Consider the following 21,216-nt stretch of genomic DNA (forward strand, 5'->3'; position numbering starts at 1 on the left):
TTTTTGATGCTTTATTAGTCTGAATGTCTTGATAAACTGATCAAAATATTTAAGACTAAAAATAACATCATGACAAATATATAAAGTCATTGCAATCTGATTGTAGTGACGTAAACCTCTCTGCAAAGCTCATGAGTCACTTATCATATAGAATAATTGCATTTCAATTGTCTACAGACACTCTATAATAGATTGGTGTAGAAAAGAAAAGAAGTAGACTCTTATGAAGATGATAAGATTAATTATTGACTTATTATTAGTTATTTTGTTTCTATTGGGATAGGTTCTAATAACTATATATCACATTCTGAATTCAATTTCTTTCAAATAAGTACATTGAACAGCTATAGAACTAGGTGGATTTGACGTAAGTCTAATATGTGACATGTTCAGATATAGGATTGTCCAATACATGTGCTGAGTGGAAGAATAAGAAAATTGGAATTAAGAATGGAATATATGTGTTAATTGAATGTCCTGAAGAATGAAAGAAAGTTTATTATAATGTCCTAAAGAAAATAAGGCAATTGTTAACACAACTGTCTGATTTCTAGAAAAAGATCATTTAGTAAATCATGTTCCTAGAAGTAAACTAGTTTTTACAGGAATTGAACAAAGAATTAATAAATAAGTCAATTGTAAATTCAGACGCTCAAAAATATCTAATCGGTATGTCAGAAATGACATTCCATTGTATTTAAGTACGTAGTGGAGAAATGTTACTAGACATAAGAAAACTACTACCTTAAGTAGTGGGAGTGATGTTGAGCAAATGAACACTACATGAAAAGTTGTTAATATTTCAATATCGAAAGATTTTGAAGAAAAATATTAAGATTCAATGAAATGAAAGTGTGATTATGTAGTAGTGCTTAGTCGTAGTGGGAGAATCATAATGAAGATTGATTTGTTTTTGTATATGTGAGAGAACTTTCATGATAGAACTCTTGAAAAGAAGTACACTCTTGTAGAGTTTCATGATAAGGTCCCTCAAGATCTAGTACAAAATTGATTGTTACGACGAAGCACTACTAAATAAAATTGCATGGGAAAACAACTTGGTAAATTTATTTCGATAAGAAATAAATGAATGCCTGTGAAAGTTGTAAATGCATAGTCAAGAGTCTAAGTGAGAGATTGTTAGAGTATATACTATTAATCATGTGTTTAGACATAGTATTCTAACAATTTTTAAGATTAAATAACTAAGTGGGAGATTGTTAGGGTATATACTATTAATCATGTGTTTAGACATAGTATTCTAACAATTTTCAAGATTAAATATCTAAGTGGAGATTATTATGGTATATACTATTAACCATGCTTTTAGATATAGTACATTATAACAGTTGTGATGGTTAAAAGTCTAAGTAGGAGATTGTTGTGATATATACTATTAACCATATGTTAAGATATAATATTTATTATAGAACAAATGTTTATTCAGTTTTAATAGATCATATATTCATTTATGGTGTATGTTTACTTATATAATAGATGATTCAGTGTGTAGAGTTTTAACTTATACACAGAGGATTAAATCATCGGTTCTTATAAGTTAAAGATTTTGTTCAGAATCTAGGATGAAAATTGGACATGCCATCGGTACGATTGTAGCACAAGATTATATGTAATTTATCTTTATTATGGGAACGGTATAGTTCCAACTTCTTGTGCTAGTGCATTTTGTATGTATTGAACGAGACCGAGTAGAGATAGTTGTTTTAGACTGGCTAACAAAAACATATTCTCTAAACTATTAAGTGTACTTATATTCTTAATCCTGATATAACTATTATGATCTGTATATATTAATTATCATTTTGATTTATTAAAATGTGAGATTCTGAGATGGGTCAATATGCCTGGTAGGTTGGATGATAATAATATATATTGGTGAAATAATAAGTTAGTTGATGGAAAATCCATGTCTCGTTATAGGGATTGATTGATATGCCTTTTGAGAAACTTATATGTTTTCATCGTGTCAAACCTTGCAAGTGGATTTATGAATCCGACACATGACATGAGTTAAGTAGTGCTCTAAAGGAAATTAATCATTAAGTTAAATTTGTCAGTAATTTAATTTATTGATTAGTATCTGAAATCTTAACATGGGGAATTACATAAGTGTTTAATAGGGAATTACGAAATATAAATAGAGGAGTGCAATTTTTTGATTTATATGTATATACCAACAATTTATAGCCTCGTATCTGGAAAGTCCCACGTTTGAGATAAAACGGGCACTTAATCAACAGTGTTAGATGTAAAAAAATGTTATAATGGGAAAAGTAGGTGAAATTGAATTAAAATCTCTATATTATTTATTTAATCGGTTAAAGTGTACTTTTCTTACTAAAAATATTGGAGTAGTATATTTTTTCTTTTTAAAATATATTCTATTTCTAATAAAAAGAGTATTATTTTTGAAGAATCCTATCTTATCTTTGAACGAAGTCATTCTTGTCTAAATTGATGCTTCTTCGCTAGAAAATTATATTGTAACGTAGTGATATACTTGGCTCTTTTGCTTTTTAGCGTATTCAATCTTTTATATTTTGATTCATCTACTGTTTGATAAGAGAACTGAAAAGTATCATCATCTAAGCTCAAAATCAACTAGTATTGTCTATCATTTCGTGGACTAAGGTACAAAAAAAAAACTGAAGCTCTAGGTGCTAAATAGAAACGACTAGAAAGCAGAAGGGACTTTTGAGGAGAAAACGGAGTATATACAAAACTAATGGCTGTAAAGCAATCAACAAGAAGTTAATTGTTTAGCTAAGCTACTAGGGCATATTAACACAGAATCAACGCACAGACCACCTTTTGTATGTGTACAATCTATCTGTGTCAATGAATATTTCATCTTTGTTGGAACAGTGGCATCCTTAACAACAAAATCTCCTACATGGTGCTGCATCCAAGTTCCTAAATTGTCCAGATAACACCGGGATGTCACACGACAATCATCCCCTGTTGTTAACTGAAACTGGACAGGTTTTAAGTCCCAGCCGTGAACATGCTCATAGCTACAGGCACGACGTTTGTGCCTCTTTGTCGCCTTACCAAGCTGAAGTCTGAAGAAGAGGCTATATGTCCCTTCTGGGAATTGGAACTTGAGATCCCCATCGACTTCAAGCCACCAGATTTGTTGAAGATAAGCTACAGTTTGGAATCTACATGAAGAATGAGAGTATCAGTATAGAATCAGATGCATAATTGAACTTCAAAAGTCTACATTACTGGACAAGGGAAAGAGCAAACAGATCACAAAATGTATGAAATGACTTCCTAAGCTAACAATTTAACAATACAGAAGTCTTCTTTTGGCTTACTTATTTCATACAACCACACAATTCCATATACTAATGAAATCAACCTATTCGAGGATTCACCCTCACATGTCAAAAGAAAGGAATGAAACGCGACAACACCCCCCCTCCCTTGTTTTCTTTTTCCCATAGGGTATTTGATTTTGTTACGATATCTCTTTAATTGGTCACCCCGATTGACCATCAGGCCAGCTCAACTTCGTGAATGCCCTGAAGGAGCTTCCCTCATTAGGATGAAACCTCGAGGATTCACTCACTAGGAACTTGATCACCAGGCTCAACATCACTTGACCAATTTATACTGATCTTAGCTTAATAAGTGATCTTGCATTCTTAGAACTGTCAAAATCTCATTGTATCGATACAAAGACAGAGTTCAGATTAGGATGGAGTTACTATTTGAAATATGAAAAGGGTTTGATTCATTTCATAGTTCATACAATAGTATGGTAATGGTGGGTTGATTCATATAGAAAAGAGGATAAGTAATCCGCTATAACATGTTGTTAAACTATCAGTAAATTTTGAAGTTTTTTCCTTTCATGTTAGGTGACTACTAGTCAATAACTCATAAAAACAAAACACTTGTTTGTAGTCATTTTTGTTGAGAAAAACCCCACCTTGATTCATCGGTCGGAATGTGATTCCAGTATCTGCGATCATCGATGCCGGTAATTGCCATTCCTTTAGATGAAATTGCCAAACAAACCCCTCCATTCTTCTTGTCAATCCATACTTGCTGTAACCAAAATTTTTTTTTAAAAAAAACATCAATTCAAATCTCAAACTTGGCAGGGGAAGAGGTAATATAAAATGTTAAAAAAAAAGAGAAGAGACAGACCTTTGTGCCACCATCAAAGGACCTGGGAGAAGAAAGCTTAGCAAAAAGGTCCTTTTTACAGAGGGCATCATCAACTTTGAGGGCAAGCAATTGTTGAAGAATATAGTTATAATTAGAGGGCAATTTGGGTTCCCAAATAAAATCAGCAGATGAAGCAGCATGAAACACCCTATTAATACGTGATAACTTGCAGATCTCAGGTGGATCAAGGTATGAAAGTAGAAGAGCAACACAAGCCTCTGGTATATCATCAAGCTTAGGCTTAAATGGCAGATAATTCAACCCATCATCACAATTTGTGTCAATGGAAGATACATTAGCACCCATATGATCAGAAAAAATCAAGAAACAGAGAAATGAAAAAAATGGTGGAGGTTTTTAGAGTCTCTCTCTATGTATTTATTTATGTCTGTATCTGGTGGAACAAGAAAACAAATTGTGGATTTTGATGTTTTTTAGAGAGAGAAAAAAAGGCTTTTTGACTGTTGGTATGACGAGGAGGAGGAGGAGAGACAAAGTATTCTTATCCACAACTATTTCAAACTAGGGGGTCGTTTGTTTATCGTTATTGATGTATTAAAATTAGCATAATTTTATATACTTATTTAGTTATGAAAGTGAAAATAATAGTACTGGTCATATAAAATCTAGCATAAATTATATAATATTTTCATGAAGTATAGCATTGCTAATATAATGAAACACAATTTTATCCTCAAATGAAAAATATTTAAATGTTATATTAAACATTTATACCATTAATCTCTATATTACTAAAGTTTAATTTCTCCTCTCTATATTACTTGATCCTTGTTTATAAGGCATACCGATTAGAAGTATAATTTACTAAACTAACATTATTAATGATGATTTTGATTTTTAGATTTGATTAATTTCATTCATTTAATACTAAGGATAGTATAAGAAAAAGTAATAAATCCCTTTTAATTTGTTAAAATGAATCAGGAAATGAAATATATGTTTTTTTAATATAAGAGCCACATAAATAAAACGAAGGAGTACATAATTCTAACTAGCAATCAAATAATTTCTGAGAGGTTGTTTGATAGTTGATTAGGTTTATGCAAGTATTACTAATCTATGAATTTGTTATGAGAAATTGATGTATTATCTTATGTAGGGGTTAGTTATTCATATATCATTTATTTCATTTTTTATTTTACATAAAAATTATAACATAAATTTTCTCATTACTTTATATATGTATTCTTTATGCGAGTTTTTAAACTATAAATCATGCATGAATGAAACGTTCTAACCAACTATTAAATATATTGTATTCCTTATACCAACTGTGATAGGTTATTTTGGTTTTTGTTAGATACTTGGCTTATCAGGTGTCCTTTGAATGGTAGTGAAGCTTTTGCCCAACAACTTGCCAAGTTGGCTTGAATTCCATAAGAGTACTTGTCAATTGACAAAATCAATTATTCCAAAGAAATTACTCTTCTGGATAATGCATATATGATACTCAAAAAAGTGCCATCGATGATCACTTCGAGCAAGAATTACAAGTCTGAATTGAATAATTATATTATTAGTCTTGTTCAATTTCATTTCCTGTTAGTTGTGAGGGTTTATTTTTTTTTTTAATCTCGTATAAAACTTGATCCAAAGTTAGTAGATGATTAATTTCAAAACGTGTTAGAATGTAATTGTTACTAGTCATTGTCTTAAAAAATATATATTATGTCAATTAAATTATTACCGTTAAAATAATTTTAATGTAATGATATTTTATATATTATACCTCATATATTCATCTTTAAGCCAATGAACCAACATTTGTGAATAAAACTGTATTCACTAAATAATTTCACTATTAGTTAATTACTTTTGAAAATATAATTTCGCTATTATAATCCAAATATAACTTATACACGATGCCATAAATTCTTAGTTATGCTTATCTTTATCAATCCATTGATATGAATGTTTACTTTTCGATTCATTATAGTGTTTACCCGAAATAACAAACTTTTGAGAAAAAAAAAGAAAAGAAAGAACCAAAATTACTAAATTCTTAGGTAGGACATCGACATTATATGCCATTATATCCAAATCAATAAAATCATTCTTATGATGGCAGGTTAGCTATCAATTAATTAATATGTTTATGTGGTCCATCTTTCTTTTTCACCATTGCACTTTTGTTTCCACAAGGAAAAACATTAACTATTAATCAACATTAGAAAAATTAAAAGTGCCCACCAATCACTCTCCTAACCACAAATTTTAATATTAAACTAATGGAAAAGCAAGAAAATAATAGTATTCTAGTAACTACTAATAAAGTTAGGTTGGACACTCCCCCCTTGTGCAACTTGTTTGTGTCGTATATATGCTAAAAATCAGAATCTTGAAAGGTAATTTTAATTCAATAGAAGACAATTAGATATAGATAGCAAAATCCACTAGCACTTTACATGTGGAATTGAGTCAGCAATTAGAAGTAGGCCACAAATGGCTTTTCACTAACACGTATATATTCTGAGTCCGGATCCAAAAGGGCAAAAAAAATTATCAAAAATTTCAAAATGGCACATCAAATTTTTTTAAAATCAAAAGGGCAAAATCGCTCCTGACGAAGCGATTTCCCTCTAACACAATGAGTAAATTTTTTTATTATTATTATTAAAAATCGCTGCAAGAGCAGCGACTTGCAGCGATTTTGTAAAGAAAAAAAAAAAATCCTTACACATCGCTGCAGGGGCAGCGTTTTTCATGCCTAATGCTATTATTTTCATGCCTATTCTTAATTATTAATAATATAAAAATGATAAACAAGATGGACAATATACTCAATAAAATTGTTGAAGCATGAGGAAAATTGAATTATATATCATAAATAATAATAAAAGAATATTAAATTAAAAAAAATAACTTTTTTTTTTAAAATTCTTAACCAAAATCAAGAAAAAAAAGATTTTTTTTTGGAGAAAATAGCAGCGATTTTTATTTTTCTTAACGTAAGACAACTTTTGTCAGAAGAAAATCGCTTCTGAAAATCGTACAACTTTTGTCAGAAGAAAATCGCTCTTGAAAATCATACGACAACAGTAAAATTTAATATTTTCTGATTTAAAATCATTGTTGTGGCAGCGATTTTTAATAAAAAAATTTTTTACAAAATCGCTGCCCTAGCAGCGATTTTTAANTTTTGTAAAAAAAAAAAAAAATCCGTACACATCGCTGCAGGGGCAGCGTTTTTCATGCCTAATGCTATTATTTTCATGCCTATTCTTAATTATTAATAATATAAAAATGATAAACAAGATGGACAGTATACTCAATAAAATTGTTGAAGCATGAGGAAAATTGAATTATATATCATAAATAATAATAAAAGAATATTAAATTAAAAAAAAAATAACTTTTTTTTTTAAATTCTTAACCAAAATCAAGAAAAAAAAGAATTTTTTTTTGGAGAAAATAGCAGCGATCTTAGCAGCGATTTTTATTTTTCTTAACGTAAGACAACTTTTGTCAGAAGAAAATCGCTTCTGAAAATCGTACAACTTTTGTCAGAAGAAAATCGCTCTTGAAAATCATACGACAACAGTAAAATTTAATATTTTCTGATTTAAAATCATTGTTGTGGCAGCGATTTTTAATAAAAAAATTTTTTACAAAATCGCTGCCCTAGCAGCGATTTTTAATTTAAAAAAGATTTTTTTTTTTTTTTACAAAATCGTTGCCCTAGCATGTGCCCTTTTGGAATTTTTGATTATTTTTTTTGCCCTTTTGGCTCCAGACTCTATATATTCCCTTCGTTTTAATCAAGAAACTGAATTTCTTGCTCCATTACAATTTGAATAGAAGAAAATATTCTTTCAGATATCTCATACATAAAAATAAATTATAATGTTGATTTTGTTTGTAAGGTGAATATAAGCAGAAGAAGAAAGAAGAAAGAAACTTCTAAAAAAATTTCATGGTTGTACATCTGTTTAAGAATGATGTTTTTTCTAACGTTTATCCATGTGATGCTTACAAGAATACATAGCTGTCCATGTCCTAATTGTTACACTTGGTTTTACTTTATTTAGTAACCATTGCTGATCTTCTCGTTTTCATATTGATAAGTAGGATTAAAAACAGCAAATCAATGCAGTGAATTAATTAACAGATATATATGTTGCGACTTGTTACTATAAATAAAACGATTCAATAAAGATCTTACTCCCATATGAGTTAGGCAAGTTGAATTATGATATATATTTTTTTTATATAAATTCAAGTCATTTTGATTTGTCAACTTTAATCCAATCTACCTATTTGACATTTCTACATGTAAAAATAGTCTCTTGCCAAAATGTGAAAGCAAGCTACTTATAATAAATCTATGTGATTTGTCGATCCGTTTTTGGACCTGCATATACCAAAAACTTAACACGTCGATAGTCTATAATCAAAAGTCTATTTTCACACAACAAATGGTCGAATTTGTCGTGTATAAGTAGCCATTTATTTGGACCATGAAACAATTCTAAAATTTCCACTTCCATAGATAGTCATCCCTAGTCATTTGCACAAATGTAGTGTATTTGTGGAGGATCGATATGTACGTATATTTTTTGTTTTCTAACCTGTGTTCAGAGTTTGTATTAGAGCTTTGACAAAATTCGAATCGTGCACTACATGGTCCATTCGGGGTGGCACTACCAACTGAATTTTCTCCATACTCAAGACTCAAATCCGAGACATCTGATTAATGGTGAAGCAATCTCATCACTGCACCACAATTCATGTTGATGATATGTACATACCATTGCAAAAAAAAAAAAACTAGTTTCTCATTAATAACTTTTTGGTGGCTATTCCACAATATTTTGATTGATAGGGTAAGAAAGAAAAAAATAGTACTAGTATTTACACATGAAAAAATTAAAGCTTTTAGTATTTGAACAAACAATTGTTTTGAAGCATGCATTTTTTCAATGAACTAATTTTATGGAAAACAAATAGGATTTATTGATTCGCGATTGAAAAAAATAAAATCTAGACTGAGTTAGTTGCTTCATGAGATGGAACTCAGCCAAGTATGACCACTAATTTGTCACAGAGCCAGTAATTGTTTCTCATATGACGGATGGTGAATTGTCATGACTCATGACCTATGGCCGTACGTAGCACATTATATACACAGGTAATAGCATGTCACCATACTATATTATACATTTAATCTGATGATTTTATTTTTTTGGGGAGGATTCATTAACTAGATCAACGAAGCATTGTCAATCAAGTTGACAACCCTTAATTCGAAATTTAATCTTTTCACAAAAACAGTTGAATTAGCTGATGTTTTCCAAACGCTATATTGGACCATGAAGCAACCACTAGTAGTTTTCCTACCAAAATACGTACTTGCCGTACACAAAAATTATACATGTTCATTGATTACTGTTAAATTAGGTCTTGGGCCTAACTTACACCCCAAAAGGGGGCTCAAAGGGAGGAGGATTGTCCAAGCCTTATAAGGAGTTAATCCATCTCATTAATCACCGATGTGAGACTTTTGTCATTCTTTAACGCCCCACCTCCTGCCCAGTGCTTAGCATCTAGTGCGTGACAATTTTATTTTTGGGGGCCCCAACATCGGGTGAGACGGACCCTGCTCTGATACCATGTTAAATTAGGTCTTGGGCCTAACTCACACCCCAAAAAATAGCTCAAAGGGAGGAGGATTGCCCAAGCCTTATAAGGAGTCCACCCATCTTATTAACCACCGATGTGGAATTTTTGTCATTCTTTAACAATTACGTTATATATATATTATGTCGATTATTTAAATTTAATTAATTTTTCTGTAGAAACGTTGTTGTGTAATGGACAAGTCGAGAGAAAAGGTAAATTCTTTAGATGGTTGGGCTGGGCGGCTGGCCCAGTGGTCATTCCCAATCAAGAATGTTAGACAGGCCATACTCGATACGTTCTGATCACATTTTCCTCTTCTAGTTATATAGCAAAAACTGGTATTTTCCCTCTGGGAAAAACCTTCGAGGTCAAAAGTTAAAAGTGTTGCTCAATAGACAAAAGTTGTTATACTTGAAGTTTCGCAGGTAGAAGGACAAACATGATAAGAAATTTAAGATCGTTCATTTTCAAGGTCATTCTCGTAATTCATGTATGAGAAAAATTAAATTATCTGTTGATCTTTGCTAGTTGTCCAATTTTCATAAGCCAACAAAGTCAAAACATTGAAGTTTGTTCATGCTCTATCTTATGAAGAAATTGAATGCTTAAATATTTACCATAAAAAATTGGCCATAATTTGGCCAGAATGGTAAAATGACATGTTCACATCATAAACTAGTTTATTTTTGGATAATTTTGTCGTTTAACTTAAATATTGAATATATTCTTCAATTATGTTTCCAATACATTGAAAATGATTAATGAGATTAATTATTGATGATTTCATCATTAAACATGAGAAAGAAACCACAAAATTAACCAAAGAAAACATAAGTCTCACCCACTCTTCTTACTTGAAATTTTCAAGATCTGAAAAAAAAATAAAAAATATGACAGTAGTAGTAAAAAAAATAAATATATATATATATATATATATATACTATAATTTTTGCAATTTCTAAATTTCCTCCTTTCTACTTATTCTTTTTTTTAAATTTATTTTTCATTTCTTATTTCTTAATGATAAAAAAAAGTACAAAAGAGGAGTAAAGTGTAAGCTATCTATTTTAGTTTATAATTTCTAATCATGGAAAGATAAATTATATCTAAATTTAAATATTAAAAATATATATCTATAATACTCAAAATTAAAAATCTGAAATTCATCAAGTTGGCAAAACAATTACTCTTATTTATTTAAAGGAGTTGTTACGCATGAATTTTCTAGAAAAAAGTTAAATGATAAAAATATATTTTATCCGATTATACTTAGAATGTATGTGAGCGAAATATGAAGAAAACTGAAATTATCATCATGTTTCCTCCATTATGTGATTGTTTTCATATCCTCAAACATATATGAATCACATCATACACAAATAAAGACTTATTAAAATTAATATTTATTTATTTTAGTACTAGAGACGTATACAAATATTTTTTGGGAAAAAATGTTGATGGTTTTTCATTGAAAAATTCTAATAACTAGGAAAGGATATAGAAAGTTCTTTATGATTTCAAAATAAGCTTTTATAAAAAAACAAAAACAAAAAACATCTTCATAATTTTAAGATGATAGTGGCAACACAAATTTGTTAAACATGAACTAGATCAAGGTTTCATCACATGTATATTTTTCTTTATTAGTATTATTTGTTGTTTTATATAAAAAAAANACAGAGGGAGTGAGTGAGAGAGGAGAGTGGCGAGCGAGAGTTTGAGGGAGAGAGGCGCTGGGAAACACTTTGCTACAGGACACAATTAAATCAAAGTGTGGTTATACCATTTAATTTGAATTAATAGTTTGCCATTATGTACAATTTTCCCTAAAAAAATGTATATATATACTATAATTTTTTCAATTTCTAAATTTCCTCCTTTCTACTTATTCTTTTTTTAAAATTTATTTTTCATTTCTTAATGATAAAAAAAAGTACAAAAGAGGAGTAAAGTGTAGGCTATCTATTTTAGTTTATAATTTCTAATCGTGGAAAGATAAATTATATCTAAATTTAAATATTAAAAATATATATTTATAATACTCAAAATTAAAAATCTGAAATTCATCAAGTTGGCAAAACAATTACTCTTATTTATTTAAAGGAGTTGTTACGCATGAATTTTCTAGAAAAAAAGTTAAATGATAAAAATATATTTTATCCGATTATACTTAGAATGTTTGTGAGCGAAATATGAAGAAAACTGAAATTACCATCATGTTTCCTCCATTATGTGATTGTTTTCATATCCTCGAACGTATATGAATCACATCATACACAAATAAAGACTCATTAAAATTAATATTTATTTATTTTAGTACTAGAGACGTATACAAATATTTTTTGGGAAAAAATGTTGATGGTTTTTCATTGAAAAATTCTAATAACTAGGAAAGGATATAGAAAGTTCTTTATGATTTCAAAATAAGCTTTTATAAAAAAACAAAAACAAAAAACATCTTCATAATTTTAAGATGATAGTGGCAACACAAATTTGTTAAACATGAACTAGATCAAGGTTTCATCACATGTATATTTTTCTTTATTAGTATTATTTGTTGTTTTATATAAAAAAAAATGTTTGTTATTAAATGATATGTTAAAATATTAAGTATGCATAGTTGTAGTCACAATATTTTTTTTTGCTCTCGAATTAATATATTTTTTAAAACTGATTAAGATTTTTTAAAATTAAGTAATTTTATTGTATTTATTAAATGAATAAATTTAAATTACCTATTTAAATAATTATTTGAATTTAATTTTAAATATTTTTTGAAATATAATGTAAAATAGTTCAATAATAACAGTTAAAATTCAAAATACTTTAGAATCAGTAGATATCGACACCATAAAGAAATACTAAAAATCATATGGTTCATAAGTGTCGATCCTATTTCACAACAACCCAAGATAGTTACACATTAATGTTGTAGTTTTGATATTTGTTAATTATTATGTTTTAAAAAATTAAACTACGTATTTAAATCTTATGTTTTAAAAAATTAAATTACGTATTTAAAACTACGTATTTAAAAAATTAAACTACATATTTATTATTATGTTTTAAATTAAATTACGTAGTTCTATAATGTGTTGATTTTTATCAATTCTAAGGTATTATGAGTTTTGATTATTGCTATTGAAATATTTTTCAAATTACATTTAAAAACATATTTTTATGTATATTATTAACATGTATTTTAATTGTCTTCTTCGGTAGAAAATTCTATATTAAATGAAAACAATTTTTAAAAAATGTATATCCTAATGGGAAAATCGTTTTGGCTAGAAATGTAAAAGGACATGTTCACACTATAAATTAGTTTATTTTTGGACCTTTTTTTGCCATAATTAATGTGTTATTCGTGGCATAGTCATAAATGTCTTATCATCAATTATTTTTTAGAAACATCTAATTTCCAAAATAACTTTTTTTTTCTCTTGAAAAACATCCATTATATATATAGACTAATCTATTTAGTTGATTATATTTAAAGAAAAATTCAACTGAAATTTTTTGAATCTACGGTTAATTACTATATTTTACTAAATTTGTATTACAAAATAATTAAGTATAATCTTAAGTAGACAAGATAGTCATTTGTAGTTATTATTAAGGAGAAATTTAATTTTCTTCAATAATGAGATTTATTTTAAGCGAATTTTTCAAAGGTATGCATTGGTACCTTATGAACATTTTTTTAAGGTACAATTCAATTTTTTTTTAACTAAAGCGTACAATTTTTTTTTTATTATCTGAACAATATTTTTTTAAAAAATAAATCGAATGAACTATACACATACACAAAAAAATATACACAAAAATATTTTATTTTTATTAGATGAAAAAAATATTCAGATAATGGTAAACAAATAAATCCACAAATAAGATGTTTAAGACTGAAATTAATGATTGAAATAAAAAGGTTTTTAAAAAAATCACAGGTAACAAATATCAAATATATTACTGAACTTTGTGAAAAGTATCACATTAAAGGAAGTTTCTAAAAGGGAAAATTACGCGGAAAAGCAAATATATACTAGTTAATTAGCTAATATAGCTTTTGTTTGAATTGATTACGGCTCACAACTTAATTTTAGCTTTAATTACGTCACTTGTTCTCTTTTATACATATACAAATACAAGTTATACACATATATATACAACTATATGACATATATACAAATAAAATTAGTCTCTCTCCACTTTCTGACCTTTCTCGCTCGTCTCTCTCCTCTCTCTCCCAATCTCGCTCGCCTCTCTCCTCCCTCTATCTCTCGCCAAATATGCAAATACATATGTTTATCAGTTATATATATACAATTATCTGAAATATATATACATATACAGTTCGTTTCTCTCCCCTATCTACCCTCTCTCGCTCGCCTCTCTCCTCTTTCTCCCAATCTCGCTTGCTTCTCTCATCCCTCTCCCAATCTGGCTCGCCAGATATACAAAAATACATATGTATATTAGTTGCATATATACATATGGAGTGTAATTAAACTATTTTTGAGGGGCTATATGCGAAAGTTCCCCTTTCTAAAATTACCTTGAATGTAATTAACTTATTTATAGCATTATGTCATATTTTCACTATAAAATATATAAAAAAAATTGTAACACGAAAAATTACTTTCTTATTTTTTAATACATGAAATTCATCTAACTATTAAATTTACCACACGAAACTTATCTTTCTATATTTAACACATAAAAGTATAAACTTTATTAAAAAAAGATTTGTTATATCTATAAAGAATAATCTTTAAAGTTTATATTAAAAAATATTTTATTCATTTTTTAAAATATAATTATGAAATACAACATTCAAATCAGTATATTAGTGAAGAAAAAATAAATCAAATCATATTATTTTTTAATATTGATGATAGTGTATTAAATATACTATAATGAAGATAAATACTGAAATTTAAAAAGTCTATAATTTTATTTTTATTTTAAAATAAATTGATCTTTTTCTATTTTTTAATTAAAAGATACTAAAGTTAAAAGGGTAAAAATATTCAAAAAGATAAAATAACATAGTATAAAATATATTATTTTACCATTTTGATCAAATTTTATGATCAAAAGGATTTTTCTTGATAAAATTACTTTTACATATGGTTAACTCATTCATTTTTTGCGGCATTCACTTGACTTTATCAGATAATTATTCAACCAAAGTACAATGGACCACTAACTTATCACGGAGTAATTAAAAGTTGTTTTTTTGGTCTTAGTCCAATTCAATTCAGCCTTTGAAAATTACATGACTTCATAATGAATATCACACTTGGGAAAGACCTAAGTCGTTTAATCATTATACTTTGGGGAATTAATTTGAAAATTTCTTATTCACCATTAAATGCATTATTATCCTGACATTATTATCTAGGAATATACATCGTCATTTCATTCGATTCAACTTTTTTAAGGTTTTGCACATTCTATAAAAAAATATATTTAATAATCTTAATCATAAGAGTATTTGTCCCATCACCAATATTTATCTATACCATTTCAAAATAGCTTTAGATATACGGTATTAAAGTTTTATATGACTGAATTCAAACCGTAGAAAACTTCAAACATCGCATGTCTAAATTTATTTCGAAAGGAAAGACTTATAATTTTTTACACACTATAAATATAACTTAAATGATGATTCCAAAATCGGACATTTGTGCACTTCAGATAATAAATTGTCTTGGAATAAGCCAAAGTTTGCGAGAGGCAGAGAGCAAAGCCTAGATAATTAATTCAAATAAATTTTTGTCCGAGAACACCCATGGCCTATATACTCTATTAAATAATAAAATGTATTCTCTCAATCTAATATTTGATTTATTAACATATGTAATTAAAACAAACTGAAGTAATATAACTAAGAATTTTATTCAAATAAACAACAATCAGGGGCGGCTCTACAGCTTTGAAAAAAAAGCAATTGCCTTAGGCCCCAAAATTTGAGGGGCCTCATTTAAAAAAATAAAATAATAGGTTATAAGTATTTTTTTTTTTAAATATCGAGTATTACTTGTAGAAAATAATTTTTTTTCATAAAAGAGCAAAGAAGTAATAGAAGTTCAACAAATTACGAATACTATGTCTCAAGAAAAATTAAATAATTGGCTATAATAAACTTCATAAAAATATATATTTAAATTTAAGGCCTCCATTCAAATTTGACTTTAGGCCTCCGATTTATTAGAGCCGCCCCTGACAACAATTTTAAGAGAAAATCTAAAATGAGACACATTAAAATATGAGGTAATTTACTAAATGAACTTTGCACATCTTCTTTAGAAAAAAAGTATGTACACACAATAGATTTAACACCCCCTATCATGAGGGTGAATTTCAAAGTATTTTTTTACTATCCTGAACTATTCTTCCGAGACTAGTTTTAATAAAGAAAACAAGATTCACGAGTTATTTTGGGATAATTGGATCCTACATCCTCAATTTGATCTCTGAAAAATGTAAAAAAGCTTAATTGGAGCACCGCCCCCAGAAATGGACGCTGCAATGCAAGGATCCAAATTTAGTCAGGTTTAATATCAATATCGAACATAAGGAAAAATAAAATAAAATTGTGAACAATATTATTTTAATATAATCTATACTCCCTCTGTCCCTAGTTACTTTTCGGAAAAATTACTTGGATTGGCACCATTTAATAAATATTTACTAATTTTAGCGATACTTTTTATTTATTACCATTTATAGCAATACTATGTAAATCTGCAATAAGTATTAAAAGTGAATTATGTATGCAATATATATGTATTATAACTGTTTTTTAAAATATATTATGTTTGTTTGGTAAGAAATTGACACATTGTATTATAAATGTATTATCCATCAATAAAACTTGTATTATATGTGAATAATAAATAGTTCTTTGTAATATGTATTAAAATTGTATTATAAATGTATTAAAAGTGATCAACTGAAAAAAAAAAATGGTATTGCTATAAATGGTAATATTTTTTATTATAGTATATTTATGTAAGTTTCCCCCTTTTCCACTCTTCCTTTTTTAGTTGTCCCTAATTATTTGTTCATTTTGACAAATCAAGAAAGGACAATTTGTTTTACCTTGTATACCCTTAATTAATTACTTTGAAAAAGGTAGAATTTTTTGAACATCTTAAGTTTTTAATCATCTACTTCATAATTAACAGGGGTAAAATGGTAAATTTACTATGTCAATAATTATTTTCTTAATAGGTGTGTCAATTCAAAAGTGGACAAGTAATTAGGGGCATATAGAGTATTAAGGATCATAAATGACTACTTCGCCCTCGATTTGATATTCAAAAATATATGCATTACTTTCTAATTTCTATAATGGATAGAATATAATTAGTAACAAGATTAATCCTTAGTCCATAAATATGATGATGTTTTGTCATTTAGAGCTTAATTAGACCACTGATGATAGAGTAGTTATCTTTCATTATCTTCCTGAATAATTATATGAAAATTGTACATGTCAATGAAGTTGACATTAAGAAATTAAGGTTCCACAGGTTTTCCTTCTTAATTATTCTGTTCTAAAGACTAATTATTAGAGGAATTCTAGAGCCAATTATGCAATCTACCAATAGAAGAAATTTTTTGGTATTATCTTACATTTTCCCATAAAAATTATAAGGGATCTTTATTGAAATAGCAGGCTAGGATTACTTTTTACTTTTTCTAGCTGTTATATATTATACTACTGTATATAATGAAGATATAGGTGAATCATCTAAAATCATATTTGTAATTGTTTAAGAACAAATAAAATTGTTATTTTGGAAAATAAAAAAGAAATGAAACTAGTTGAGTTTGATGAGATGCACGCTGTGACAATTCATGTGGACTTGTAGCTGAATCAACTAACCACATGGTAGTTGGTACAATTTTCTACTTCAAGTGACATTTACTTTGAAATTTGTATCCCCTCCCATAATTCAAATGTGAAAGATTTTATGTGTTCGGTATGTGTTTCTAAAAAAATAATACTAATATTTTTCCAAAAAAATAAGTGATGCTTTTTACTTATAATTTTCTAATTGTAATGCTTATTGCTTGCTAATAAACAATAGAAGATATTGTCCAGGTTTTCTTTTATACATAATCTATAGTAGTAGTATTTTTTAGTTTAAAAAAGAATGAGTTTTTCCTTTTTTAATTAACTCTTTAATTTCAATTTCCACATGATATTTTTAAGATAACAAGATTAATGAACATTTTGGTGCACTTAACATATCTATAATTTACAAACACAAAATTCAATTTTTTTTATTTTATTTCTCTAAACCTTGTGTCAGATTAAAATAGACGGAACAAATGAAAACACACCGAGTATTAGGGTGGTTTTGTACCTTTGAACAAATTTTAATACCGTATGATATTTGCTCTGATTACTTACATCGGTTAACACCGAAATTAATTCTAATACATCTTGTACACCTACATTTTTACACTAAAAATAAATAAAAGGGTACCTGTTAATAATGAAACAAATAAATGCCCTTAGTAAAACGTTAAAAGTTTAAAGTTTTTTAAAAATCCAGTAGACCAATTACTTTAATGGATGACTAAAAATAATATAAAATTTAATAAGAGGCATAAGGTGAAAGAGAGGAATCAAGTTTAACCAATTAAGCTGAAGTCAACCACACACCAAGTCACGACATGCAGTGCATGTTTCTCTGCACCTTAATAAACAATTAAGTAGTCCTAACATAATCGAGTTGTGGCGCACTAGTGAAAGTGTGTCACTTTTAATTAGAGGTCTCGAGTTTGAGTTTTTGGTATGAAAAAAATTTTTGTTGAAAGGGTCACCTCTAAATGGGCCTTGCAGTGCGCAATCCGAATTTAGTCGCAGTTCCAATGTAGGCTCCAGACATCGAGTGGTAAATCAAAAGAAAAAAAAGTAGTAGTAGAGTACTAACAGAAACACAATTATTTCACTTTGTTTAATTTATTAAAAATTGGGTTCGTTATTATTGATTCATTCATTTATTATTTCATGAAAATATGATTCGCTCAATTCACCATATTTGAGTTCATCATTATTGATTCGTTCATTTATTATTTTAGACTATTTCAGTTCATAAAAAAATTGAGATTATATAAAATAATTCTATTAGATACTAAAAAGTCATTTAAAAAAAAATTAAAATTTGCTAAATTATGACTCTTTTTTAGTTACTGCCATTTCAACTCAAGTAATTATGACCTATCTATTTATTAACTCATTTTATTTTGACTCACTAAAATTTAGTTCCGTCTATTCGATAGCCCATTAAAAACATAGTCATGGGATGGGATTGGGATTAAAATAGAGGAGAAAGGTGCATGGCGTAGCAACGTGGACCTTCATGCACAGCCACTACTTGTTTCATTGCTATCAAACTCATCATCGGACTACTTCACCATAATCAATCATTTGAAGTTAAGTGTATTTTCCCTTTATTTCAATTTATGAGATAATATGTGGATCAATATAGAATTAAAAAAAGAAAAATAATTTTTGGAATTTATATTTTTGAATATATGATGTTATTTGTGCGACTATAAGAAGTGTTATTAAAATAAAAGATATATTATTTTTAATTTTTAATTTTTTTTAAAAAAGTAAAAATATTTATTTTAAGAAGAGACTTGTAAAATGAAGTGTCATATAATCTGAAGAAATACTTAAACCAGAATAAAGCACCACTTGTCATGAGATTCGAACGCTCCAGACTACTATTTTGGCCATTGGAAGTTGAAACTTGGAATTATTCCGATTATAAAAATGACAAATAAAACTCATATTAAATCACAGACATTTTTGTTCACGCGTTAGACAGCGCGTGATTGTGACAAGAAAAAGAAAATAATACGTAGATTGATCTTTTTATGGTGATACAATGATTTACTTATTTATTTTTATTAATGCGACAACTCAAATTATAGAATTTCGGCTGTTTTTTTTTTTTTTTTTTTATTTTATAAAAGAAATGTGCACAAATTTGCAGAAAATACAGTTAATATTTTTGAGGTTTTGATATTTTGATGTTTGAAGTCTGAGTCAAGGCTTTTGAATTTATAGGGAATGAAAAAGTGAGATGAAGAGAAACAATTCACAAAATACGTTTTGTTTATGTAATTCAAAATGTGACATTGTTCATTTTTCGTTCATACCATAAAACTTCAATAATCTCCCACATGAACGGGGATGACTACACAATGAAAATGTGCTTAAGAAATTGATTCACAATCAATTACATCTGAATGAGTAGACTTTCTTTTAATTTTTTTTGTAGTAAATAATATTGTATAGTCGATTCATCGATAAATCTAGTATTTTTTTACCATCAAACTTATATATATATATATCACAATTAAACAATTTAACGTTCTTAATTTTTTATTATTGTGTTAATTTCAATCAGGAACACCGCCTTATTCATAAGTGCACAAAGATTAGGCGTACGCACATAGAAATGTACTTCAAATTAGGTTTGGATATGAACTTAATTTGGAAAAAAGTTGAATTTTCATGAGTGAAAAATAATTTTACTTTAAAAATTGATCAAATCACATTTTCAAATTTGACATTCATCTTAATTTATTTTTTAAATCAATATAATATACAATCAAATGTTGTTTTTTCAAAAATAAAAAGAAATACTAAAAAAAATTCTACGTAGGAAAGTTCGAGATTAGATTATTGCAGTTATTACTGCTACTATTTACTGGTCAGAGTAAATCTGATCGTGGTGAATTTATAGTACTGCCATTTCTGAAAAAATACTTTAATTCCTACTGTACTAACAGTAACAAGTTCATTCCTACCAAGAGAAAGAAAAAGTAACAAGTTTATTTATAAGTACTTATTTTTAGAATTGTTTGACAAAAAAAAAGTGATTTCGTGCTTATTATTTGGGTGGATATCATTTAAATTTCAAATTTACTTTATAAGTTCAATTCTTTCTCCAATTTCAAAATAAACATTTTCCTTCATCTATCTTAAACAATGTCTCCAATTATTTTCTATGTATCGTTTATAATGTTTAAATGTGCATAATATCTCTAACATAATCTGTACAACTTAAATCTACACGAGTTGAGAAAATATTGCACTTACGAGCATGCTTAGTTTGGGTTCTTTTGCTTTTGATTAAATTTGTCTCATGAAAACATGATCAATGTTTAAATAGTTTTTTTTTTTCACTCTATATCAGTATTTGTATTGATATTTATATTGGGATCCTATTAAATTTGAATGTGCGCATTGAATGACCTATTTTTTATCGGAGGGGATGTGCCACTCCCGACCTGATTTTTTTTCTATTGTAAAGAAATTTAAACATAAGACATCTA

At 27.8% G+C, this 21,216-nt stretch overlaps 1 protein-coding gene across 1 annotated transcript; it reads right to left on the reverse strand.

The window, feature by feature from the left end:
* Positions 1-2,658: 2,658 nt before the first annotated feature.
* On the reverse strand, positions 2,659-4,625 carry LOC125863141 (F-box protein PP2-A13-like). Its single transcript, XM_049543296.1, has 3 exons — positions 4,180-4,625; positions 3,959-4,077; positions 2,659-3,182 (listed from the first exon to the last, which is right to left on the reverse strand). The coding sequence occupies exons 1-3, from the start codon at positions 4,504-4,506 to the stop codon at positions 2,762-2,764; spliced, it is 867 nt and encodes a 288-aa protein (XP_049399253.1). The 5' UTR covers positions 4,507-4,625; the 3' UTR covers positions 2,659-2,761.
* Between the last annotated feature and the right edge of the window lie 16,591 nt (positions 4,626-21,216).

Source organism: Solanum stenotomum, chromosome 1, assembly GCF_019186545.1.
Source record: "Solanum stenotomum isolate F172 chromosome 1, ASM1918654v1, whole genome shotgun sequence".
Lineage (NCBI taxonomy): Eukaryota > Viridiplantae > Streptophyta > Magnoliopsida > Solanales > Solanaceae > Solanum > Solanum stenotomum.